Below are 27,007 nucleotides of genomic sequence, written 5' to 3'. Positions count from 1 at the left end.
AGCATCTTCATGATAGTGGTATCAGATTGTATTACAAATGTAATTTGATATATAAAAAGATGAGTTATATGCATTATATTTTAAAGTACATAAAATGACAAAAGCAATGTCAATAAAATTATTACAATTTCAAACCTCATAAATCTTTAAATCTATTAAAATCTTTATTAATAAAAAATTATGGTGCAATGCATGTTGCTCTAAGTGTATCCTGTTTTCTTCTTTTCTTTTTGATATGCACATTATTTCAGGATTTACTTTGGTGCTTTAAAAGTGTATTTATCCTAGGATGTTGATTCATCCTGTTTGTTTGTGCATAGTGATAATTAAACTCATAATTCATTAACCATGTCTTCAGAGTTATTGTCTGTATTATTGATTTTTGCCACTAGATGGTGGTATAATCTTCAACAATAAACCTTAAGCATTATTTGACACTTTTATATTCTATACTATGCACTTTTATTTGGCTTTCATTTCCCAAATATACTTCATTTTTAATGCATTATTCTGCCACCAAAACCCTTTCCACTTACCACTTTATCCATTATAGTGAAACTGGTTCCAGTTAAGCAGCTGCTGGTAGAGAATGCCACCACAGACACGGTGCAGGCCCGCTGGACTTCTGTCAGAGGAGCCACAGGATACAGACTCACCTGGTCATCATTAGGTAACCAGAACTAATATAAAATACTCACTGACTTATTATGTTCCAAATCTTCCCTGCACACGTAAGAAGTCTCTGAATAGGATAAGAGCTAATTTAATATGTTAATAATTTGTATATTATTATTGTTGTTTCCTTATAGTGTTGATTTGCAAGTATAACAAAGTACATTTTTCTTTAAGTAAAAACTTTCTTTAAGAGACAGTTCTGGTATTTCCTATATTTCAATATTATTTCTTATGTTTTCTCTATATGTATTATTTGTAGATGTGTAGTTTCTGGCCGATATTGTGCAGGTGTATGAAGAGAAATAAGAGAGAAACAGTTTTCTTACCACTTTGTGGATAAAACTTGTGTTTAAACGTTTAAGGAAACACAATATAAAGTTTTAACTACTGTAATATAATATCATTGGATACAAAAAAAAAGGATCTATATTATTGTTTTTTATGTTTGGATTAAACTTGTTTATGGATTTTTTGACTGACTTCTACAGTATGACGAGTAAGAATCCATTTTCCTGCTACAAGTGAAGTTAATAAAGAACTTTGCATCTTCATTTTTGAAGTATATTTAGTGTGCATGACACAAACTATAGGGCTCAGAAAACCTACTAACATATCTGTGATTTGTCATCTGTTTAAGTTTGAATAAAAATGAAAATCATTCCTATTTTGGCAGAGGGGCACATAGAAAATGTGAACCTGGGGGACAACTTTAATTTCTACATGGTGCAGGGTCTACATGCTGGCACGGAGTACACAGTAACCATCAACCCCATTTTTGGGGACATTGAAGGACCTGTTACCACTGCCAAAGCAAAGACATGTGAGTTCTGGGCATTTCAAAAGATGTGTTTCTATGTTCAAAACAAAGAATTTGAATTCATACTGCTCATAAATCTGTATATATGTTCTCTCTATATAAAAAATATGAAGAGTTCAGATACAAAATCCGCTAAACGTGAATGCTCTCATCACGTATTATACGTCCATTAAATACTTTAGCTTCAAATACGCTCAGAAATACCAGTTTGTTTGCAGAATCCATTAAATGCCAAGTCCCTTTTTCAGCAAAGTCCTCAAAGTGCATAGAAAATAATTGGATGGATGATGGCATGTTTTTTACCCGCCTTATTCAATAAAGTAGGATATTGAAAGAATTTTTGAGCCTTTTACCTTTATTCAGGATTGACAATGGGTGAATGGAGAGAGATGCGGTGGGATTGGGAAATATCTGTGGATTACATTCAAACTTGCATGCCTTGTAAGTAAGCTACTTGGACCTGAATACAACCTGAATGTGGCAGTCACATGCATCACAGCGCCCCCTAATGTGTGGTTCAGTTTCTGCACCGATATGATTTTTGGGTGCTGTTACTGATTTAAACAGACAACAGTTGGCCTGTATCGATATTAAACACTTGCATACAATACTAAACAGTTGGCCTATTAACTAGTTTATTTCTGCATCAAATTATTTTTACTGAACATGGATTGAATCTATTTAACATTCAAGTGCCCAACATAATAATAAGAGGTGCAAGTGAGATAAAAATTTTGACGATTTTTGGTCTTTTCCCGAAATTTTGAAAATAGCCGACACTGCAGATACTCTTACTCTGATCACGTGGCTCACGTGAATTAATAATCTCTCGCGTGATTAACTACATGATTTACTATTTTTTTCCCCCATTGCACGTTTGACAAACTATAATTTGTACAGATTTTATTTTGGGAAGTATTTATTTTGATAATGAGTTTTTTTAAATGCTGTATTATGCAACAGACATGCAACTTATTGCCTTCACGCAGTTCATTAATAAACAAACGGTATCGGCCTTTCTCATGATATTTTGCCGATATGCAAATGGTTTCAAATGAATCAAAAATCGGCCGATACATATTGGCGGCCGATACATCAGTGCAACACTTGTTTTTCACCTTTTGAATTCTGACTTACATCATTTGCAATGTTTCTAGTTGCATCTTTTGTGATTTTGCAACTTTTAACTATGTTTCATCCTTTTAAATGGCAAAAAAGCTTGCATGCACTTAGAGGGTTTTGCAGCGAAAGACAGTCAAATTAGTTAAATACTAATGAAATTACTTAAGTTACATTTGTAAAAATAAGGCATTTCAAATACTGACTAATAACCTTTTCATTGCCACTAATGTGAAATTACTGAACCTAAACAAAAGAGCCTGATAAGAAAACCATAGATGCACTTAGAGGGTTTTGCATCTGAACTCTTTATATTTACTCTACCATAAATAATAAGATGATGCTCTGTCTCTACGTCAGTGGAAAGCAGTGCAGTTCAGACATTGAGGGCGACTGCAGTGAGCACTAACAGTGCTGTTACCATATGGAACTCTGTCCCCGGGGCCACAGGCTACAGACTGGCTTGGGGCCCGACTGCAGGTACCTCTATTAAAGCCCTCGCTATTCTCATGTTCTTTCTTCTTTCTCATCATCTTGTCCTTTACTTGACCATCTCCATTCATTTTCTTTGTGACAACTTTTATTCTCTCTCTTCTGGTTTCTCTGATTCATATTCCCTTTTTCAAAAAAGCGACAGGTTGGTGACAACATGAGGTGTCGGTGCGTCGCCTAGTGACTCATTTCTTCAACTTTAGCTGCGAGTTTAAGAGAATTTATGTGTGCGTTTGAGAAAGAGAGATGGTTTGTGAGGTATGAATCGATGTCACCTCGGAGGCCCTCTAAAAGAAGATCCTTTGAAAGTTACTCTTTACTGTCACTATGATGGGCTCCGGGCCCCTGGATTCAAAGAGAAACCCGGAGGATCGTTGTGATGAAGGGGGGCTTCTGTGACTCATACTGCATGCCCTGACAGATTCGGATAGATGAGTTTGAAGAAGAGTTCTTGCATCGCAGAAGAAGGAGAGGGAAAATGAGGGCGAGAGAGGGAAAATTAGGTAGAGGGAGGGGCTAAGGTGATTGATCGAAACAGATGAAAGATAAGAGATATAACAGGTTACCTGGCATCACTTCATTAGGTCTATTTATATATATAGCGGGTCCAAGCGTTTGAGACTGTATTGAAATTACTGTACATGATTCAAGATCTAATTTACACTTTGAAGTGAACAGAAAGTTTTAGGATTTTGACGAATATAAATAATGAAGCGGGATTATGTAACATGGGTAAGAAATATTTACTTTATACATTATAAATATATACATTTTGACACTAAACTTGTTAACGTGTCCATTTTATCATTAAAACAAAATGTACCTAAAGAGTGCATATAAGTACCTCAAACGTACACATTGGTACCAAAAAGTGCATATTAGTACCTTAAAGAGTTCAAATTGGTACCTCAAAGGTACACGTTGGTACCAAAGAGTTGGTATTTCAAATGTACACGTATGTACCCAAGAGTGCATATTAGTACCTCAAGAGCACATACTGGTACCAAAGAGTGCATATTAGTACCTCAAAGGTACATATTGAGTGCATATTAGTACCCTAAAAGAACTTACTGGTACCAAAAAGTGCATATTAGTACCTCAAAGATACACACTGGTACCAAAAAGTGCATATTAGTACCTCAAAGGTACACATTGGTACCAAAAAGTGCATATTAGTACCTCAAAGGTACACAAGGGTACCAAAAAGTGCATATTAGTACCTCAAAGGTACACAGCGGTACCAAAGAGTGCATATTAGTACCTCAAAGGTACACATTGGTACCAAAAAGTGCATATTAGTACCTCAAAGGTACACAAGGGTACCAAAAAATGCATATTAGTACCTCAAAGATACACAATGGTACCAAAAAGTGCATATTAGTAACTGATAGGTACACAACGGTACCAAAGAGTACATATTAGTACCTCAAAGGTACACAATGGTACCAAAGAGTGCATATTAGTACCTCAAAGGTACATACTGGTACCAAAGAGTGCATATTAGTACCTCAAAGGTACACATTGGTACCAAAAAGTGCATATTAGTACCTCAAAGATACACACTGGTACCAAAGAGTGCATATTAGTACCTCAAAGATACACACTGGTACCAAAAAGTGCATATTAGTACCTCAAAGGTACACAGCGGTACCAAAGAGTGCATATTAGTACCTCAAAGATACACACTGGTACCAAAAAGTGCATATTAGTACCTCAAAGGTACACACTGGTACCAAAAAGTGCATATTAGTACCTCAAAGGTACACACAACGGTACCAAAGAGTGCATATTAGTACCTCAAAGATACACACTGGTACCAAAAAGTGCATATTAGTACCTCAAAGGTACACACAACGGTACCAAAGAGTGCATATTAGTACCTCAAAGATACACAGTGGTACCAAAAAGTGCATATTAGTACCTCAAAGGTACACAGCGGTACCAAAGAGTGTATATTAGTACCTCAAAGATACACACTGGTACCAAAAAGTGCATATTAGTACCTCAAAGGTACACACAACGGTACCAAAGAGTGCATATTAGTACCTCAAAGATACACAATGGTACCAAAAAGTGCATATTAGTACCTCAAAGGTACACAATGGTACCAAAAAGTGCATATTAGTAACTGATAGGTACACAACGATACCAAAGAGTGCATATTAGTACCTCAAAGGTACACAATGGTACCAAAAAGTGCATATTAGTAACTGGTAGGTACACAACGGTACCAAAGAGTGCATATTAGTACCACAAAGGTACGTACTGGTACCAAAGAGTGCATATTAGTACCACAAAGGTACGTATTGGTACCAAAGAGTGGGGCGGCAGTGGCTCAGTGGTTTATGTAGGTTGTCTACAAGTCTGAAGGTTTGTGGTTCAAGCCCCGGCTCCACCGGACCAAGTGTCGACCCCAGCTGCTCCCGATGAGCTGGATGGCACCTTGCATGACTGACACCGCCGTCAGCGTATGAATGTGAATGGGTGAATGTGAGGCAACTTGTAAAGCGCTTTGGATGGCCATAGGTCTGTTAAAAAGCACTATATAAATGCAGTCCATTTACCATATTAGTACCTCAAATGTACATATTGGTACCAAAGAGTGCATATTAGTACCTCAAAGGTACGTACTGATACCAAAGAGTGTATTAGTACCTCAAAGGTACATATTGGTACCACATACATATCTTCACATATAGTACATTAGGACCTTTTGAATTGGTAGTGCCCCAGTGACAGTTAGGGAGCATTTTTTTCTGACAGTGTATCCTCCTGTTTTCCGTCTCTTTAGCCATTATAACTGTATAATTGTATAATAATAATACATGCACCAATGTTTATACATACTGTATATATATTTGTACGTTAAGAGTTCACAGGGAGAGATCGACCCAGGCAGCTGGCTTTGAATGGCAGTGCTACTGAATATGTTCTGAAAAACCTGGCTCACGATACCGAGTATGTTCTCTCTCTGTACGTGCTTTTTGGTTCTGTGGTCGGACCCGGCATCACAGCTACATTCAGGACCTGTGAGTGACCCGACACGTTGTCATGTTTTCTTGATGGACACATTCTGACAGCAAGGTTCTCACATCACATGCTCTGTTTTCCAGCGCCTCTTGGATACGTGTCAAATTTTAAAGTGACATCGTACACAAGCTCTGCCATCGAGGTGGAGTGGAGCCCGATTGTAGGAGCTACAGAGTACAAACTCACCTGGAGTTCAGGTAAAAAATAATGACACCCTATTTATAAAACATTTTAAGGATTAGTATGATCATGGAGGGTTCCTGTGGCTCAATGAGTAGAGCATTGCACTAGCAATGGAGATGTCTTTGTTGCTTTATGCATTTGGCAGATGCTTTTTAACAGTTTTGTGCATGCAGTCAAACTTCTTTCTTTCTTTGAAAACATTTTTTAGTTGAATGTGTGTGTATTTTCCCAGACTTGATGCATCCCCAAAGCCGCTATCTTGACCGCAGCGTTTTGAAACACAGCATATCTGGTCTTCATCCAAACACTGCTTATTCAATCAGCATTCATGCTGTCTACAGCAACACGGAGGGGCCGGAAATCTCCCTTTCCCAGCGAACAGGTACCGACCAACTCCAAGAAAAGACATTAAGAACATTAAGCTCATTTACAAACCTAAAAATACTACTTATATTTCGGTTTAAATGGTTGCAGATGCTAATTGCATTCTATGGTGGGCTTTTTGCATATTTATTAATAGACTTGTTGTAAATGCAGACAGTAAATAATAGGGTGGGGAGTAGCTGCAGATTGGTGGGAGGATTGAAGTTAAATGCGAACTGTGGTTACCTACACAAATAGCCTAATACATATCCTAGACCAGAATGATAGCAAAAATGTAATGGTTTAAGTACATACCGCTCCATTTATTGTTGCACGTGCTATGCCGAGGGTTGCAAAGTGTTACAAAGTGTTTCACTTTGTTCTTCTTGACATGGTGGCATGTCTTTACGGTTCAGGAGCGCTTTGTTTTGCTCTGTGTGTCCTCGCAAGCTGATTAACAGACATGCGTCTCTTTTATCAAAGCCATAAGAAGAAAACTCTGATGGGTTAATTAAGCGTTTCAGGCAGCCGAGGGCGGGGATATGGAGATGTTACGCCTGTTGTTCCAAAGGGATTGTGGGATATCAGGAGATTGATTGACAGCTCCTGTGTTTTGAGCCCCCAGATTCAGGACCACAGATGTCTGGAGCAGTATTTTTACTGAAGCTGTGTGCTGTGTGTGTGTGCACATCGCTTGTGTGTTTCACTGCTGTCAGTATCACTGTTATCAGTACATCTCCACTTAAAACTTCTGTGCTTGATACCAAATTAAGACAGTGAAGACATTTCTGTTGGTTTAAACATTAAGGCATAATTTAAGTTCATAGTTAATAAATGGTAATAAATTCATACTGAAAAAGAGGCTTGGAATACTTTTCAAAAGTTTGAGTTAAGAGGATAGGTTTAATATTTTTTAATTAATGTCACAAGTAATTGTTTTGTTGTGTGTTTACAGCATCTTTGACAGACTCTGAGCTTATTGAGACCGTTCGTGAAGTGCGGGTGGTGGACACTGGTGCCAACTCCTTCAAACTGGGCTGGAAGAAAACACCAGGGGTCACTGGGTACAAGATCACCTGGGTTCCCTTCCATGGTGGGCACTGACATTTCTTAAATATTGCTATTTTTTACTATTACCATTATTACTACAAACAGCACTACATATATTTTATTTGTTATCTCAGGGTTTTTTAAACTGGGGTCCGGGACCCCCGGGGGCCTCCAGGAGGTTCTTGGGGGTTCCCAGAAAATTTCAGAAAAAAACAGAAAAAAGACAGAAAGTCAAAATTATTGATTCGTTTTTTATTTATTTATTAGGTTTATCTCTTATTTCTTACTACGTACATTCCAAAAGCATTACTTTAAGTGTACCAATTATATTTGTTATACAAAACAATATATATAAATTGAGATATATTTCAGGTAGGGGGTCCCTTACAACCCTTACGAAAATGAATCATGGTTTTACTACAGTTAAAACCAAAAACCAGGGTCATTGTAGTAAAACCATGGTAATAATTAGTAATAAGTATCAAAAAAAAACATGGTTATTTCACTTTTACCACAATAAAACCATAGTTCATCATATTTCACAAAATATTACCACAGGTGGTAAAATAGACAGCCACATGCTGAATTAAAGGTTATCACCAGTTTCCAGAAATTGTTACCAATACTTGCAGATATGGTACACAGTGTCATTTACAAAAATCCAAAACACCATGATGGTAACACGTGACATATAAATAGTTTTCACAATCCTCTCCAGGGTGCAGTTATCCCTATTGCTTGTACACTTTTTTCTACCACATTGTTTCCTTACCTTCACTTCTCTATTAATGTGCTTGGACATAAAGCTCTATGAAACAGCCAGCCTCTTTTGCAATGAAATTTTGTGTCTTGCCCTCATTGTGCAAGGTGTCAATGGTCATCTTTTGGACAACTGTCAAGTCAGCAGTCTTTCTCATGATTGTGTAGCCTACACACTGAAAAAAATGATTCATTGAATTTAATGGTTTTTTTCAAGGTAAGTGGTTGCAATCAGTTTATTTAAGCTACATTTAAACAAAAAAGATTAGTAAAGTAAAATAAAATATAAAACTTTTGTTTAAATGTAGCTTAAATAAATTGATTGCAACCACTTACCCCAAAAAAATTGATTAAATTCAATGAATCATTTTTTTCAGTGTATTTCACTTTTACCACAATAAAACCATAGTTCATCATATTTCACAAAATATTACCACAGGTGGTAAAATAGACAGCCACATGCTGAATTAAAGTTTATCACCAGTTTCCAGAAATCGTTACCAATACATGCAGATATGGTACACAGTGTCATTTACAAAAATCCAAAACACCATGATGGTAACACATGACATATAAATAATTTTCACAATCCTCTCCAGGGTGCAGTTATCCCTATTGCTTTTATACTTTTTTCTATCACATCCTTTCCTTCCCTTCGCTTCTCTATTAATGTGCTTGGACACAGAGCTCTGTGAACAGCCCGCCTCTTTTGCAATGACCTTTTGTGTCTTGCCCTCCTTGTGTAAGGTGTCAGTGGTCGTCTTTTGGACAACTGTCAAGCCAGCAGTCTTTCTCGTGATTGTGTAGCCTACAGAACTAGAATTAGAGACCATTTAAAGGCCTTTGCAGGTGTTTTGATTACAGTGTGGCACCAATTGTCTTCAAAATTGAACCTTTTCACAATATTTAAATTTTCTGAGATACTGGGATTTTCCTTAGTTGTCAGTTATAATCATCAAAATTAAAAGAAATAAACACTTGAAATATATCAGTCTGTGTGTAATGATTAAATATTATATACAAGTTTCACTTTTTGAATAGAATTAGCGAAATAAATCAACTTTTTGATGATTATCTAATTATATGACCAGCCCCTGTATTTGAGTTACCCAATTACATTTTTTCTGTTTAAATTACAAATATTTTTTACAGTGTGTCTGTCAAAAAACAGCACAAATGGACACAAGTTTAATTTTTTTTAAACCTCATTGGTTTTTTCGCCAGGTGGAGTGAAGAAGAGTGAAGTTGTATCTTCATCTACCACTTCTTTTACCATTACTAATCTTCCTGCCAGCTCCGCCTATAAAATCCAGGTGTCTGCAGTGGTCAAACACAAAGAAGGAAGTCCAGTCATGGTGACTGCCCGAACTTGTGAGTCCTTGATTTGTACCTGATACACATCTATATTTCAATATACCAACACCCAGTCTGCTTTATCTTTTAAGTAAACATCTCTATGTATCTAAAAGTGTTTATTATAAAAAATTATTACTGTTGTTTTACAGTGGATCTGCCTAAAGTGACTGGATTTAGTGCTCTGAACACCACAGACGACAGCACTGTACTGAATTGGACCAGTGTGACCGGAGTCTCCGGGTACCAACTGTCCTGGAGACACATCTCAGGTCAGAAATACAAGAATTTACATCCAAAATACGCACAGGATGTCCTAGGCTCTGTGCATACAGTCAAAAATGTCTTCAAGTTGTGGGCTTGACTCCCAAAGATGCACCTACTGATTAAAAGTAAACTTTGCTCTGTAAGTTGCTTTGATCGAAAGCATCTGCCAAAAGCATAAATGTAAATGTACAGACATAAACTAATGTCGAGGTGAGGAAAAATTCACATTTACTCTCCTGTGCGCAGTGATTTTTTTCAGGATTTAAACACTCCTCAGGGGTTATAAGGAGGCTAAGCAAAGATTGGTTCTTGCAATTCATTTGATAATGAGTATCATTAAATTGCAGGGCAGAAACGATTGCAGATAAGCTCTTGTAATAAGCGTTACTCCCACAAAGGCCTTTTTGTCTGATGTATGAGACAAGTATTTTTTCTAGAGAGTGTAGATAATGTCATGAAGAGATCTGTGACTCATTCCTGTTATTATGATGGCGTCAGCCGCGTCCTTCCTCTAATGAGGCTGTCCTTTACTTTTACATAGAGGTTTGAAGATAGACGCCCGTGACACTTAAAAGTGTGTGACCCGCAGAAATGCTAGACATTTTTGGATTGCAAAGTCACTGTGTCCTTAAACTAATATAAAAAGGAGTGGATCTCATTTCAAAAATGTATTCAGGCCTATAAGTCACAGATTCTTGACATTTTCTCAGCTTTGTCCATCACTGAACCATTCAGACACTTTGTAAGTACACAATTGCCTAATGCTTATTTCTTTGTAGAGGTGGAGATCTCCTCTGAGCTGTTAAGCTCCACCTTCACCTCCTTCAAGATCAGAGATCTCCAGTATGGGAGAACCTACATCTTTTCTATCAGGCCACTTTATGGAGAAGTGGAGGGTCCTGTCACAACCATCACTAAAAAGATCTGTAAGACCTCAAATCATAAACAATACACCTTGTTAAAGGTGCAGTATGTAGATTTTAGCAGCATCTAGTGGTGAGGTTGCGAATTGCACCCCTCTTTTCGAAACACTATGGTAGATGTCACAGTACAAATATGAGAGAATTTAGTGACAAGCGCGCTCCCTATAATAGTTTGTCCGTTCAGGGCTACTGTAGAAACATCATGGTGCAAAATGGCGGCTTCCGTGTAAGGGGACCTGTCCTGCGGTGTATGTGGATAAAAGCGTCTCATGCTAAGGTAATACAAACAATACGGTTCATTTGGTAAGGTCTTTATACACCACAGAAAACATAGTTATCTATATTATATTGCTTTTCTGTCAAAACATCTTTCTAAAATGTACACAATGCACCTTTAACTATTTTCTTATATAGGCAAGGCATAATGTACAGTCAAATTGTTTGTATATGTATATATCAGAAGTTGCTGTCTGTGATTGTCTTACAGTGAGGGCTCCTCATCTGATTCCTGTGCAGAGCCCCACATCTCCTCCTGTCTCTTCTCCAACCAACTTTGATGATGTCCATCTCACAACCAGAAGCCCACAAAAAGCCCCCAGTGTACCCACCACCACTCAGAAACTTGTTATAAGGCCTCAGGTCACCATAGGACAGACGGCCCAATCACTGACCAGAATGACCACAGCAAACACTCGAAACACCCTGTTCGTAGAGACTCCGCCTCCTGGACCAGGTTGTATATATGCTTCAAACGATATGATCTGTTATATTAACAGGGGTCATATCATGCATTTGTGATATGGGGAGTATCAAAGTTTAATTTAAATCATTGATTTCACCTTACTCTGCACATCTTTCGTACCCATTTTATTTCAGAAAGTCTCCAGAAGTATACATTTCACATTTTAATGCAATTTAATGCTGTGTTATGAATAATATGTACTGTGCTGTATGTATGAATGAATTGTGTGTATCTGTCTGTTAGTGTGTGGCAAGGTGAAAGCAGACATTGTGTTTTTGGTCGATGAGTCCTCGAGCATTGGTGCTAACAACTTTGGCAAGCTAAAAGACTTCCTGTTCAGAATCGTCACCTATTTCCCCTCTATAGGACCTAAAGGAACTCAGGTAATACCATAGACTGTAAAAAATGTGGACGTAGTGTCCGTGACATCATCTGTAGGTTTGTGAAGAGCATTTTTGAATCCCAAAGTTGACGTAGACTGACGTAGCCATTTTGGCAGCATGTCACTTGCGGATAACCGACAAAGGACAAAGAGGCAGGACGTGGGTGGAGCTGAGGTGCCTGGTTGCTGAAACCACGCCCACTTAGCTTGGCGTAGTGACAGCAGAGGCAATTCACCTGTTACTCAAGTGCCCCGCCCTTAAAGGAATAGTCTACTCATTTTTAATATTAAAATATGTTATTACCTTAACTAAGAATTGTTGATACATCCCTCTTTCATCTGTGTGCGTGCACGTAAGTGCTGGAGCGCGCTACGACGCTTCGATAGCATTTAGCTTAGCCCCATTCATTCAATGGTACCATTTAGAGATAAAGTTAGAAGTGACCAAACACATCAACGTTTTTCCTATTTAAGACGAGTAGTTATACGAGCAAGTTTGGTGGTACAAAATAAAACGTAGCGCTTTTCTAAGCGGATTTAAATAAGGAGCTACATTTTATGGCGTAATAGCACTTTTGGGAGTACTTCGACTCGGCGCAGTAACACCCTCCCTCTCCCATTATGAGAGTGAGAAGGGGAGCGGACTTTTCAGGCGAGTCGAAGTACTCCCAAAAGTGCTATTACGTCATAAAATATAGTTCCTCTTTTAAATCCGCTTAGAAAAGCGCTACGTTTTATTTTGTACCACCAAACTTGCTCGTATAACTACTCGTCTTAAATAGGAAAAACGTTGATGTGTTTGGTCACTTCTAACTTTATCTCTAAATGGTACCATTGAATGAATGGGGCTAAGCTAAATGCTATCGAAGCGTCGCAGCGCGCTCCAGCGCTTACGTGCACGCACACAGATGATAGAGGGATGTATCAACAATTCTTATGAGTAGACTATCCCTTTAATTATGCAGACCTTTTAAGGCTTTCATTATGAGAGCGCATATCGCACGCCTACATTTAAAATAACGAACTTGAGTGTGCAAAAGATGCGATATGTGAATCTCCCTTAATGCTGCGTACACACCAAATGCGGGAAATCGTTTCTCGCTCTAGATTACTCGCAGGATTTAACTTCGTGTCATGCAAATTTTTCGCTTAAGTTGAATATTTTCAACTTGGGCGAAGACGAGTTTGAGGCGAATAGCGTGTGTTTTCATGGTAAACGTGCCGTCCATATGGCTTCATTCGCATAGCCCCACGCGAGGACGCATCTGATCGCGTCTTTGCATTGACTTTGTATGCCATCTACTCGCGCAAAACATTGAACTCAAACATTGAAAGCTGTATTCAGACTAACAGCGACTAGCAGTAGCAGAGCGACGCAATCTCATTGATTTCAATTGACTGGATGGGGCGTGTCCAGTCGTGCGACAAAGTTGACAAATGTTTAGAGTGGACGTTACTGATTTGTTTATGACAACCAGATTTAGAAACGCCTCTTTTGAAAGAGACAAGCGGCACACAGCGACAAAATCGCTTAAAATGTGAATGTACCTTAAGTCACTTCCGTGTTGGCTTCACGATAGAGCCTGGAAGGTTGCCCCCTTGGGTAAAACAAGTGAAGTATTTTAAATGACAGTCTTTATACCTCAGTATGTGTCTAAGTAGTTTTGCAACATGCTCAAAATCAAACAAACGGGTGCTTTGATCAAACATCAAGGTACCGAACATCAAACGGCGAAGGTGTGGGTTAAACCGTCTCATTAACTTGTTTTTGCTCAGATAGCAGTAGTTCACTACAGTGATCAGCCCAGGATTGAATTCAACCTGAAGGCTCACAAAGACCGCAGCTCGATTTTGAGAGCGCTCAGAGAAGTTCGCTACGGAGGGGGAAACACCAAAACAGGTGCGCGTGCACATTCAAACGTTCAGAGTAGTTGGTGATGGCTATTATGATTAATATAAATTGTGATGATTGTAAATGTAGGTCGTGGCATCAGCTATGTCCTTAGGGAGCTGTTTCAGGAGTCAATAGGAATGAGACAAGAAGTTCCTCACGTGTTAGTGCTTCTGACGGATGGAAGAGCTCAGGATGACGTAGAGCCGCCTTCCCGGATAGCACACGCCCTGGGTGAGTTGCAGCAAATACGCAATATATAATTACAATATTAAAGGGATAGTTCACCCAAAAATCATTTACTCACCCTTATGTTGTTCTGTATGAGTTTCTTTATTCTTTAAACACAAAGGAAGATATTTTGATAAATGATGGTTACACATTTGACTTTAATACAAATATTGTGGAAGTCAATGGGTGCTGTTGACTACGTGGTTACCACCATTTATCAAAATATCTTATTTTGTGTTTAGCAGAATAAAAAAAACTCATAAAGGTTTGTACTCAATGACAGGATTAGCATTTTTGGTCACCCCACCCCATCTTCATACCAAATCTCCGCCCTTGCATCCATATACCGTAAACTTGTAGGTGTCAGTGTGCTGGTGGTCGGAATCGCTCAAGCAGATATTGAGGAGCTGAGGACAATCGCTTCCCCCACCACCTACAAAAACATCTTCTTCGCCAGTGACTTCGATGATCTGCCCTCCGTCGAGAGAGGGTTGATCAGCAGTCTCTGCAGTGAGGCTTTACAGTCAGAGTTCAAACAGCATGATGAGGTGACCCATTAAAATCACATGCACTGTGAACTTAAAAAATATATATATATTAATTGACACAACATATATTGAGTTGTTATAACTCCAAAATTTAAGGCAACCAGGTAACATACTTTTTTAAGTTGAACCAACATATATTTTTTACAGTGTGGGAATTGTGGGGAATATTTTCCCAGTGTATGCTGGATATCTGAGATATTTTTCTGTTTGTGTGTTCCTTGTAGTCCGCTCAACTAGACACGCCTACAAGCGACCCCGAGCCTCTCTTGAAACCCGAAGGACCCTGTCCGCTTAGCTGCAAGGTAAAAGTTTCCTTGTCATGTTCATCATAATCCCCTTGAACCTTTAGGTGTCACTTTTAAACCTTTATTTCTGTTGTCTTTTAAAGGGTCAGAAAGGAGAGAAGGTAAGTGGCCATTATGTAACTGTGTGCTACTCATCATATGATATTAGTTGATGTACCTACACCTAAAACACGGTTCACATTACTTTATTTCAGGGTGATGGATTTGGTCTCGGCGGCCTGGTATGTTATCAAAGCACGCACAGCTATTACTTTCTTCTCTTTTCTATTCTTTGTTTTCTCTCTTGCTTACAGTGTTCGAATTATGGCCCTTAGCTAATCCCCACACCCCTCCAACGGACATTTTTAACCTCAAATTAGTGTGAAATAATAGTTTGAGAAGCCCCTAACCCAATCCTAAGGGCCCTATCATACACACGGTGCAATGCGCGACGCAAGTGTCTTTTGCTAGTTTCAACCCGGCACAATTATCATTTTCACATTTAGGGCCACGTTGTTTAAATAACAAATGCATTTGCGCTGAATTTTGCACCCATGGGCATTCTGGTCTGAAAACTGGGTGTGTTCAGGCGCATTGTTGGTGCGTTGCTATTTTAAGGCAACTAAAATAGACTACGCCATTGACCAACAAAAACCTGGTCTAACGTATAAAGTCAATGGCACAATGTTGTTTTTGTTATTTAATGAGCGCCTATAAATGGGATGACAATGCGCGTTTGCTTATCACACACATGGATGCGCAGCATTTAAAAAATATGAAAAATTAAAGGATTAAAATGTAAAATATTATTATTGAGTCTCTTGGACATAAATGAGGATCGATTATGAGACTTTAGAAGGCATAAAGAGCAGCTTCACATGGAGCCTGGTAAATAATTAAATGTTTTGCTAATACAAACATTAATTTATTTTTAAATGTTTTTTTTTTTTAATGCTACCCCACAAATTTATTGTATATGATGACTCTGTACCTGTGGATATGGTGAGATGAGAAACATTTTAAGTAATGCTTTTTTAAAAATCCATGGGGCTGTCCGAGCGCTGAAACAGCTCCTTGCACGTTTGTAAATTCTTTACCTCTTGTTTGTTACAAATAAAGTTTTTTTTTACAGTACAAACCTTTTCTTGCTATTCGTAAATATTGAGATTAGACTGATCATGTAGGCTATCCATTTACATCAATTAAAAGCCTGCTAATTTTACTTCCATGACTGAAAGAAAACGACTTTTAAAGGTTTTAATACAAAAACAGTTTCAATACAAATGAAAACAACAAATTTTTTTAACATCAATCTTAAGGGGGGTCTTTTCCCTCCATTTAGTTTTCAGTTTACAAATTCCGCTATCTTAATAGGGAATCGGCTTGGCGGGGATGAGAGCTGAGACTCTCATTGGTTTATTGGACGTTATGCTCAAAACACACCCATTTCTCATTACGAGAATAGGAAGAACCCTTTAAGACTGTTCGCTTGGCGCACAAACCATTTTTTCCCGTCAAAATTAGCAAATGTGGAGTTGGACACACCCGTTTAGACCGTGCGCAGTGCGCTTTAGACAATGCACTTATTTTAATGATCATTAAAATAAGCCCTAAATCTAACAATCTGTCAATTCCTCCCAGAAACAGCGTGAGGCGCGCTTGAGAATTTACATTTATTTCAGACAGAAATCTTTTGGATTATTTTATTGCGAAATTGGGACAAATAATGGACAGTATCACTTTGTGGCAGCGCAACACTAGAATTTTAAATTCATGTAGTATTTAAATTTTAAAAGGGACATATTATCTTTTTTCATGTTTAAGTATACAATTGGGTCCCCAGTGCTTCTATCAACCTAGAAAATGTGAAAAAGAACAAGCAAGTAACTTAGTTTTAGTAACCATTCTCTGCAAGCATGTGAAAAATAGGCCATTGAAATTTCAATCGCTCCCCTTGTGATGTCATAAGGGGATCTTATAATAATACTCCCCCTTAATCTGCAACACAGCACTGTCATTTAGTGCAAAGAGAAAGAGACAGAAAAATAATTGACAGCACAATTGAGTTTCAATTTCAACAAACCACTATTATGGTGATCAGTGTTTGCATTTCATCACCTGATTTGCATTGAAAGGGACACACCCAAAAACAGCCAAAAACCAACCTTGCTCACACCTACAAAGTGGCAGTCTTAAAAATGCTATGATGAATTATCCGTGGGGATTTTTTTTAGCTAAAACTTCACATATGCACTCTGGGGATACCAAAGACTTTTTTTACATCTTAAAAAAAGTCTTGCAAAATGCCCCCTTTAATAAAATCAAGGGGACCCCCCTAATATATATTTTTGTGCTTTATAGGGCCTCAATGCTATAGGAATTCGAACACTGCTTGCTTAAGCAACCATAACAATTTACAGTTGCAAAAAAGGTTCAAATATGTACCCCAGCTGTCACTGGGGCAGTACCCTTTAAAAAGGTCCTACATACAGTTTATGCATATATTTGGTCTCTGAAGTACTAATATGAGCTCCAAAGCTGTATTTTTTGAAAGGGTACCGCCCAATGACAGCTGTGGTACATATTTTGACCTTTTTTCTGACAGTATACATACCCGCTTGCATAGTTTTCATAAAGTGTAGTATCATTCTTACGGTACTTTTCTGCATCTCCAATCAAAAGTGTTATCATCTGTTTTTAATGTTTCTTATGACATAGCGACTGCAGCAAAGTCCTGGGCATTATGACTCATTCAGTCTAAAGGCCAAAGGAGAGAAGGGTGAGAGGGTAAGTACAAAAAACATCTAAAAAACTTATGCTCTTCCACCATACAATCATATTCTTATACATAACCAAGCATGTGATTATTAATTACACTCCTGCAGCATTTATCATTCAATCCGAGCTGTTCTGTTAAAGCCGGGATGGTTTTTGTAACTCGGATATTGTTTTAGTAGATTTAAGGATTAAATGTAATTATTATTATCGCAGATCTGTTTCGGTGCTGGGTGATATTTGTGCCTGGCCTTTTTTCTCTCTGTTATCTCTTTGAGAGGAAACACATGAAAGCGCTTGTCATATCAAAGCCACTCTTGAATAACGGATGAAATGTGACAGGCCTTGCTAACAAGATCAGGCATTGTCGCAGATGCCTCCTTGTTTTATATTTGTGATATGTATCAATGTGCGTGTGATATACAGATGATTCATATTGGTCTGTGGTTGATTTCAAAGTAAAATGTGCATTGAAGATTACATTTGAGAAACATCAAACGATTACATACTGTAATATTGTGCGCTATGTTAGATTTGTTTTGCTTGATTTATTCCTATTATTCTGCACCCAATTCCAGGGTCTTCCCGGAACTGATGGCATTCCGGGGTTACCAGGAAGACCGGGTCGAACAGGACCCCCTGGTTCTCCTGGACAAAGGGTAAAAGATGACTCAAAGTTCAGACATTTGTTTATTACAGCAGAGTAAACAACACAAAGTATAAATAAATTATCAAATAAAATTATTGCACCTGTAAAGTAGTTGATCTCTTTTAATACAGGGACCGGCTGGAACTTCTGGTGACATGGTAAGTGTGTCTTTTATCTCATTATATAAAACACACTCTACTGTAGGTGGTGATATTTAAAGTTTACTGCGGTAAACTCAGGCAATTAGTTTACTCGTATAAAATATGCACCTCATGGTCAAGACCTGTTCTGCGTGTTAATAGAAGATTCTAGAAAGCTATAATTATGCTTCAGTGATTCACAGATGAGGGTGGTTATGACCCAGTATTTGCTTTTAGAGGTGTACCCTCCTTTATCAAATGTCTTACGTTTTAGGCTACAGTAACATGTTCTTCTTTACTATATTTGACAATTAGGGCTGTGTAAAGGTTTATTTTTCTCTCACTCTTTCTCTCGCTTTTTTCGCAATCCAAGGGACCTCCTGGTAATACTGGACCAAAAGGGCAGAGAGGAGAGAGAGTAAGTTAAGTCTTTCAGATGTCAATTGGTGCTACACTACAGGAGATGCAATTTTTAAGATTTACTCTGTGATTTAACATTTAAAGGGGACAGAGAATGAAAAACCATTTTTACCTTGTCTTTGTTGAATAATGGTAGTCTACCCACATTCACAAACATACAAAAAGTGCTAGACATGCTAAACATCTCAGTCTCATAGAAATTCCTCTTTTAAAAATGTCAGCCAGAAAACAGCCCAATCTGAAAAACTGATGCTTATGACATCACAGGCATCTAACTGCCCTTCCACTTGGCAGCAAAGTCAGCCAATCAGTAATGAGATTGCAAGTTAAGCCAGTAGGGGGAGCCAAATAGGTGCAAAACCACTTGTTTAAAATCCCCCACCCTAATAGAGCTATCTGAGAGAGGTTTTTAAGAAGCTTCTAAGGCATTACAGACCCAAACAAAAACTTTTTTGTCTACATGTCACATCACAGAACAAGGATAAATACTCCGTTCAATCATTCTATGTCACCTTTAAATCTTTTGATGTTAAAATTAATCTGCTGGAGAAAAAGAACCTGTTCTATTCATGGTCAGGTCATAATGTCCAAATTTGATTTTTGTTTAGGTTTACCCACACTGTCAGACAAAAATTATCCCTACTGTAGCTGTCACTGGGATGGTACCCTTACAAAAAGCACACTTTTGCACCTAAAGATGTACAATATAGCCCTTTTCACACAGAGATCATGGAAAATCTGGGCTTTTTTCCCAATTGGTTTGTTCCGAACAGAAACAGTATTTAAACATTTCTGGTTATCAGTTCATCCCTAAAATGTATGTTCCTGAAATTAAGTTCCTGAACCAGTTAATAACATTCCATGACAGCCGTGGGACATACAAATTAGTAGGCTGATCATTAGGACATTAAACTTAAATTATTAGTCTACATAATTTTACTTAAGTCTCTATCTTGTCATCAAACATTAAAAAAGGCTACATTATGTAAGAGTCATAACTGTAATTCTGACATGCCTACATTTGTTGAGTGCACTTAAACACGCGCACACACACAGATGGAGGACGAATTCCAAACGGCGGTTCGGGAAGAAGATGCAGCATAAACAGTCGCTCCACATATTGTGAAAATTTTTGTTTTTGGTGCTTTATTCACCAAATGTATTTTAATGGACTACAGTATGAGACACAGTAGCGTAACTCTCTCTCTCAAGTTTATACATCAAGAGTTCTGATCTTTGAAGGGCATAGGGATAATCACATTTGATTGGAGTTGGACCAGACACATTCAACCGCATGTGCGTGTGTGCGTACAGAAAATTGCTCACTTTAGCACCTTTTTGTGGTTAAATTGTTTCAAATCAGCCTTTGAAAAATGTGCAAATGATCAACTTTCACCCTATTTAAATTTGCGTATTAATCCGCAAATTGCATGCGAGCCGAACCGTGGGTCATGATCTGTATGGATCAGGGATCAACTGTGATCCGTTACACCACTTATTAGTATTAAAAAAAAACATCTTGAGATATTTGGTAGCCTACAATATTTACGTCTTATGATTCAGCATTAGAGACTTGGCCTTGAGTAGGCTACTTGCTTCTCATTTCTCCAATGAGTCAACGACGACCGGAATTGAACTTCACCGAGTCATATTGCACAAAAATGTTGTCAAAGAACGAAAATATAACAGTGTTAACCGGTTACCATTATTTTAAATAAACGGGTCTGTTCCGGAACATATATATTTTGAAAAGTTTCTGGTTTTGTTTCTGTTCCTTGCAAAACATAAAAAGTTTTTGGTTTTCGTTCCGTGAACCGGTTTAAAGCCTTGTGGAAAATGCATCCGGGATTTGTCCAGTGTGCCAATAATTTTTTGTGCGTGCATTCAGACACGTGACATATTTAAAGTCCTACATTTGGTAGGCTTTTTCCGCAGCATCTGAAGTTTGCTAATAGTCCGTGATTTTTCTCTCGAGAAACCACGCACTTGCATTTTTGTTTATGACAGGATCATTAGGAGCGCGAGATACACTGTTTTGTCATGCTGGTGAACAGTGTTGGGGGTAACGCATTACAAGTAACGTGCATTATGTAATAATATTACTTTTCTAAACTAGCGAGAAAAGTAATGCATTACTTTTTAAATGTACACATTAATATTTGAGTTACTTTTTCAAAAAAGTAATGCAAGTTACTTTTTTGGTTTCATTAATTTGATTAAAAAAATTATGTACTGGATTAAAATAAACGTAGTCACATTATGCACTCAATGCATTGCACGCCTAACAGTTTGAGTCAGAAACTGAGATGGCAGGCCAGAGCTCAGCATAATTGTTTAGATGAAATATGCAATTTCTGAATGCCGAACTTTTCAGTCATAAAAAGCACCTGCAAGGCCTGAAAGAGATCAAGCCTCAGCCAAGAAAAAGTTACGCAAAACTAACTTAAATGTAACGTAAGCATTACTTTCCATGAAAAGTAACTAAGTAACACAATTAGTTACTTTTTGGGACTAACTTAATATTATATATTACTTTTAAAAGTAACTTTCCCCAACACTGCTGGTAAATGATCTCAGCTCAGATAGTGACGCGCTCCCTAATTTTTGCTTCAGTCCAGTTTGCCGACATTTCTTGTCGTGAATGTTGATCTGCGTTTAAATCCATGTGTCAAAGAGCTGAACCATAACTTCTTGTTATGATGACACGTGCGTCCTCACTACGGCACGCCCCTTGTGGCATTGTTTCTGCCTCTTATTCACAGAATGTTTACTAGGTCCTCTTTATGGGAGCACTCCCAGAACATTTATGGGACGAGTTTGTGTTCACACAGAAGCCTCTCTGCCAATTTTACGGAAATTTTCTGGGACAAAAGTGCTGTGTGAAGCGGGTTTAAGAGTGCATTTTATTACCTAAGTGGTACATATTGATACCAAAGAGTGCATATAAGTACCTCAGAGGTACATTTTGGTACTAAATGTATACATATCTGTACCTAAATGGTACGTATTAGGACCTTATTAAAGGGTACTGCCCCAGTGACAGTTTGGGTCCGTCTTTCGACCATTTTTTCAGAGAGTGCAAATATAGATGTTGTGGTTATGATCTAGATAATATCCCTTGGGTTGGTCTGGTGGATTACCTTTAGTATTATATCTAATTTTTTTTTTGCAGGGAGAGCCTGGATATGTAATAGGAGGCACGGAAGTTGTTACAGGACGTAAAGGAGAACCTGGATCTTCTGTAAGGGCCTTATACTGTTACATAGTTTATATAATACCCAAGTCAAATAGCTCAATACACTTACTTTACAATTTATAAGATATTAAAATAATTACCTGACTCAATTTTTAAAAACATCTGTGTTTTTATTTCTTGTACAAAGGGTCCTCCAGGTGCTCCAGGTGTCCCAGGGGTATCAGGCCCAGCAGGGCTGCCGGGTCAACCTGGCCCTATGGGGCCTCCGGGACTCTCTGTGAAGGTTAGTATGCACATATGAAGTATGCACAGATAAAGTAGTCACCAAGCAGTGGTTGAGAGATTTTTTTTTACTTGTTTTTGCAATTGTTCTTCCTCTCAGGGTGAATCTGGGGAACCTGGCCATAAGGTATATCTTCCATTTTACAAATATCAATTACAATACCTAAAATATGCCTATAAAATATATGATTGAGCTTTTCGCTCTCTCCAGGGTCCACGTGGAAAACCAGGTCTCAAAGGTGAAAAAGGAGAACAGGGGAATAATGTTAGTACTTAGTTTTAGTTACTTTTTTAATTTTCTAATGTTTAAAATACTTTCTGTGTAGTTTAATGTTAAAATCATCTCTGTACTTGAACCAATACCTTGTGGATGTGTTTGTCATTAGGGTCTAGCGGGTTTACCAGGACCAGTGGGGGTTGATGGAGTCCCAGGTCTGCCTGGTCAGAAGGGTGAGAAGGTGGGTAGTCAAAAAAGAGTACTAAGCCATTTCATTTAGTTTAGCAATGGCATGAAAGTTTTTTTTTTTGAAGAAAGTTAACATGCATGAATTAAATCTATGCTCATCTATTGTGCTTTAAATACCCGTCAGAGCATAAAGCTAAAACTGCTAGCGATTTCCTTAATTGAATTTCTTTGGTTACATATAAAGGGAGAGGACGGTATCGGGATTCAAGGTGCTCAAGGTCCACCCGGGCCGGCTGGAGAGAAGGTATGTGTTTCTTATCAGCACAAACCATATTTTAATACAGATACAGTCCTGACTTGCAGTCATTGTACCATTTCATTAAAGATGAATTGTTTTTTTCTGTATTAAAATTGCATTTCTAGTCACAGCCTAATATTCACATATAATAATAAAAAAATGGTTTATGTGAGTTGAAAAAATGCAAACGCTGTGGCACTGTAAAAAAGACTTCTCTGTCTGTCTGGTTCATAAAATTAATATTTTATGCATTTGGCAGACACTTATATCCAAAGTGACTTACAGTGCATAAATACATTTTTTATCAGTATGTGTGTTTCCTGGGTTGGAACCCATGACCTTTTGCACTGCTAAACATCAAATAATGTAATTCAGATTAGTGTTCATGTATTTTCAGGGTGATGCTGGACTACAAGGCTCAAAGGTATGTAACATCAATAGAGATGAATGATACACACTTGTCTCGAGTAATGTGTAAAAACGTATTTGTACTTCATTTATCCACAGGGTGAGCCGGGAATCCAAGGTGCCCAGGGAGTCATAGGCCCTCGGGTATGTTGAACTACTATATGAAAAAACTAGTATATGTTTCATTTTTTATCTGTGAAGGTGGGCTGTGAATTCAGTGTGAACCATTCACAGCCATTACACTCTCAGAAAAAAGGTGCAAAAGTTGGTACCTTTTAAAAAGGTCCTAATATTTACTTCTATACCGATGTGTACCTTCGAGGTACCAATATTCACCTTTTAGGTAGAAAAGTGGACACTATCTAACTTTTGTTAGAGTGTATGTAATGTGTCTAATCAATTCAGTTTTTATTTTGCTAAATATTAAGTAATTTATGATGGCAATGATGTTTGGTTGTGTGTCTGTGTTTAGGGGAAAAGAGGTCCTAAAGGAGATCAAGGAGTTAAGGTACGGTTGTACTTCAGTATATGAAGAGCTCAGATGCAAAAGCTGCTAAACGCCACCTCTGTCAAAAATAAGATAATGATATTAACTCTTTCCCCGCCAGCATTTTTTATGATTTTTTACAAATGTTTAATGCCTTCCAAAACATTTTCTTCTTTAAATATTTAAACACACAATATTTCAAATGAAAGAACAGACCCCCTGCTTTCAAAAAAACTTTCATCCTACCTTTATTTGTTCACTTTTTTATCAACTTCTTTTATTTTTTTCAAAAATACTAAATTTTGAGCAAAAACTGAGATAATTGCATTTTTGTGAAGAACTTTTGATAGAGATCAGATTCAAAGCGATGATCAAAACATACACAGAGTTTGAACTGTTTGTCCTAAGGGAATACTTCCAGGTTTTATAAGTTGGGTAAGAGCACCACCTAGTGGATAATAGCGAAAATACGGATTGCCAGAAAACTCGTCATTGGCATGGAAGCGTTTTCTTTTAATTTACGCTTTAACTCATCAATGGTGTGGAAAGGGTTAATTGAATGCTCTCAACACGTATTATATGTTCATCAAATACTTTCACTTCAAATTGGCTTAATCTCAGCCTGAGGCTATTCAAAAATACAGATTGCAGAATCCGTTAAATGCCATATGTCGATTTTTCAGCGAAGTGCACGGAAGAAGAATTGGATGATTGAGGGCATGCGTACGTCAAGGTTTTTTTTTTACCTGGGTAGCCTCTTATGGAACGGCTGAAATTCCACAATGGGGCATATTTGTTCCTCAGACGTTGCACAATAAACGTGACATCCGAATATATTCATTATAAATCATGAATAAAAAGTGAGATTCGAACGAATGTCCGTTAGTGAACTAATTATATACAGTATTTATATCATAATTCGGTCAGAAATGTCAAGATTGTGAGATGAACAAATCGTTTTGGATTAAAAGGCTTGGATATTCCATTTCCTTGGACTTTTGGGGATTTATGAATAATTTGTTTTGGACAATTTCACCGAAGCGGATAAAGGGAAGATTTTGAAGGTAAGTAAATATCCTAAATTGGCGCCGCCCGGTTCAGGTAACTAACAAATAGATTACAGTTTAATGACAGCTAAAAATGATATTATGCTTTGTGTTTGCGCTTAATGGAATCCCGAAAGTCTAAGCTTTACAACGATGTGCTGCATGACCGTATATTTTGAAGATTTAATGCTTCAAAGTTACAATGACGTTTATGCAGCCTCACGTATGGCACAGTGTTCCTTATCAGGTTAAAGGATTTTATTTATCCTAATATAATTGGTAAACTGAATATTGACCGAATGTTTAAGCCTTTTACCTTTATTCAGAAAGGACAGTATTGAATTTATTAAATACCAATGAAATGACATTTGTCAAAGTAAGGCATTTCAATTACTGACTAAAAACCTTTTCGTTGCCATTAAAGGCGGGGTGCATGATCTCTGAAAGCCAATGTTGATATTTAAAATCACCTAAACAAACACGCCCCTACCCTAATAGAATCTGGACTTTCATTTGATAGACCCGCCCCACACATACATAACCCAGGCAATGATGTTGGTTAATAGACACGCCCCTTACTGCTGATTGGCTACAAGTGTGTTTTGGTAGTCAGCTCGATTCCCTTTTCCAAAGTGTTTTTCAAAAATCATGCACCCCGCCTTTAAAGTCAAATAATTGAACCTAAACATAAGAGCCTGATAAAAATGCTTTTTACAAGAAAACATGTCAGATGGACTTTTTGCATCTGAGCTCTTACTGCTGTTTAATTCAACAGCTTTCTCTCTTTAAGTATTAACTCCCTCAATCTAAATCCTGTTTTGTTTGACAGGGTGAACGTGGAGAAATCGGGCCGATTGGGCCTGCAGGAATTGCAGTAAGTTCAAAACCTTTGTCTATTTTCCTTCATACATATAACCAACTATATAAATATAAAAAACAACTGCAGGAGTAGGGCAGATGTTAATGAGCCAGTTAATAAATTCAAATCGAACCACTTTTTCCAACACATGAGCGTTTTATAACGTCTGTCAAATCCGATCAAAACGTTATTGGTTTGTTATCTTCTCAAACTCTTCTGTACGATGCTGTTAAAGTTTTATTAAGGGCAAGAATGAGCTTGGAGATCTCTGGGGAAATTAAAAGAGTCGATTAAGAAAGAGAAAACCCCCTCTACTCTTATCTCTGGCCGGTGATGGACTCCAACATGATCCGGATCCACCTTATTGACCCGATTAAAAAGAGAAACACCTAAGCTGAGTTTCAATCTAATGAGATGGAGAAAGACAGCCAGAGAAAGCAAATGGGAGAAAGTTGTGCCGATAATCATTAGGTTCCTTAAAGTATCATCTGTCCTTATAGCTTTACCTCTGTCTGTCCGTTTCTGAAATATCAGACTTTCTCAGACGTATGCACTCATTATTAAACTCCAGCCTTTGGAGGGGAGATCAAGGAGACCTCTCAAATGATTCAGCTACTCATTATCCTTCACTTCACTCGGAAACACTAAAGCGTGATAGCACATTTGGAGAGAGAAACCCTTCTGAGTCAAAGCACCAAGTTATTTGTTGAATACTAATTTTATCATTTTTGTGGTGATTGAAAAGTAAGATTACTCTTTTTTTTTACTTTAGGGCTTACCGGGAGCTGTTGGACCAAAGGGAGATGAGGTGACTCTTAAATATTTTTCAGTCATGTTTGGTATCTGTATGCTACTGCTGCCAAAACTAAATGGACACCAAAATAAGGATGATGTGTTTTAGTTAATTCAGCCCATCTGTTGGGTTTGTCCAA

At 37.8% G+C, this 27,007-nt stretch overlaps 1 protein-coding gene across 1 annotated transcript in view; it reads left to right on the top strand.

Moving 5' to 3' along the window:
- The window catches only part of col7a1l (collagen type VII alpha 1-like), a 103,360-nt gene that overhangs the window by 33,020 nt on the left and 43,333 nt on the right, over window positions 1-27,007 (top strand). Inside the window, exons 11-43 of the mRNA XM_073868386.1 lie at window positions 554-670; window positions 1,349-1,495; window positions 2,972-3,091; window positions 5,974-6,132; window positions 6,217-6,330; window positions 6,549-6,698; window positions 7,635-7,772; window positions 9,713-9,859; window positions 9,994-10,113; window positions 10,888-11,034; window positions 11,519-11,764; window positions 12,017-12,156; window positions 13,932-14,055; window positions 14,137-14,280; window positions 14,638-14,825; window positions 15,050-15,127; window positions 15,214-15,231; window positions 15,325-15,351; window positions 17,828-17,896; window positions 18,463-18,543; window positions 18,665-18,691; window positions 19,047-19,091; window positions 22,266-22,334; window positions 22,477-22,572; window positions 22,672-22,698; window positions 22,783-22,836; window positions 22,958-23,029; window positions 23,222-23,281; window positions 23,673-23,699; window positions 23,783-23,827; window positions 24,156-24,191; window positions 26,046-26,090; window positions 26,848-26,883. Coding sequence (XP_073724487.1) covers window positions 554-670; window positions 1,349-1,495; window positions 2,972-3,091; window positions 5,974-6,132; window positions 6,217-6,330; window positions 6,549-6,698; window positions 7,635-7,772; window positions 9,713-9,859; window positions 9,994-10,113; window positions 10,888-11,034; window positions 11,519-11,764; window positions 12,017-12,156; window positions 13,932-14,055; window positions 14,137-14,280; window positions 14,638-14,825; window positions 15,050-15,127; window positions 15,214-15,231; window positions 15,325-15,351; window positions 17,828-17,896; window positions 18,463-18,543; window positions 18,665-18,691; window positions 19,047-19,091; window positions 22,266-22,334; window positions 22,477-22,572; window positions 22,672-22,698; window positions 22,783-22,836; window positions 22,958-23,029; window positions 23,222-23,281; window positions 23,673-23,699; window positions 23,783-23,827; window positions 24,156-24,191; window positions 26,046-26,090; window positions 26,848-26,883 — 3,113 coding nt within the window. The remainder of the gene's footprint in view (window positions 1-553; window positions 671-1,348; window positions 1,496-2,971; window positions 3,092-5,973; window positions 6,133-6,216; window positions 6,331-6,548; window positions 6,699-7,634; window positions 7,773-9,712; window positions 9,860-9,993; window positions 10,114-10,887; window positions 11,035-11,518; window positions 11,765-12,016; window positions 12,157-13,931; window positions 14,056-14,136; window positions 14,281-14,637; window positions 14,826-15,049; window positions 15,128-15,213; window positions 15,232-15,324; window positions 15,352-17,827; window positions 17,897-18,462; window positions 18,544-18,664; window positions 18,692-19,046; window positions 19,092-22,265; window positions 22,335-22,476; window positions 22,573-22,671; window positions 22,699-22,782; window positions 22,837-22,957; window positions 23,030-23,221; window positions 23,282-23,672; window positions 23,700-23,782; window positions 23,828-24,155; window positions 24,192-26,045; window positions 26,091-26,847; window positions 26,884-27,007) is intronic.

Source organism: Misgurnus anguillicaudatus, chromosome 1, assembly GCF_027580225.2.
Source record: "Misgurnus anguillicaudatus chromosome 1, ASM2758022v2, whole genome shotgun sequence".
NCBI lineage: Eukaryota > Metazoa > Chordata > Actinopteri > Cypriniformes > Cobitidae > Misgurnus > Misgurnus anguillicaudatus.
This window is presented reverse-complemented; position numbering and strand designations above follow the sequence as displayed.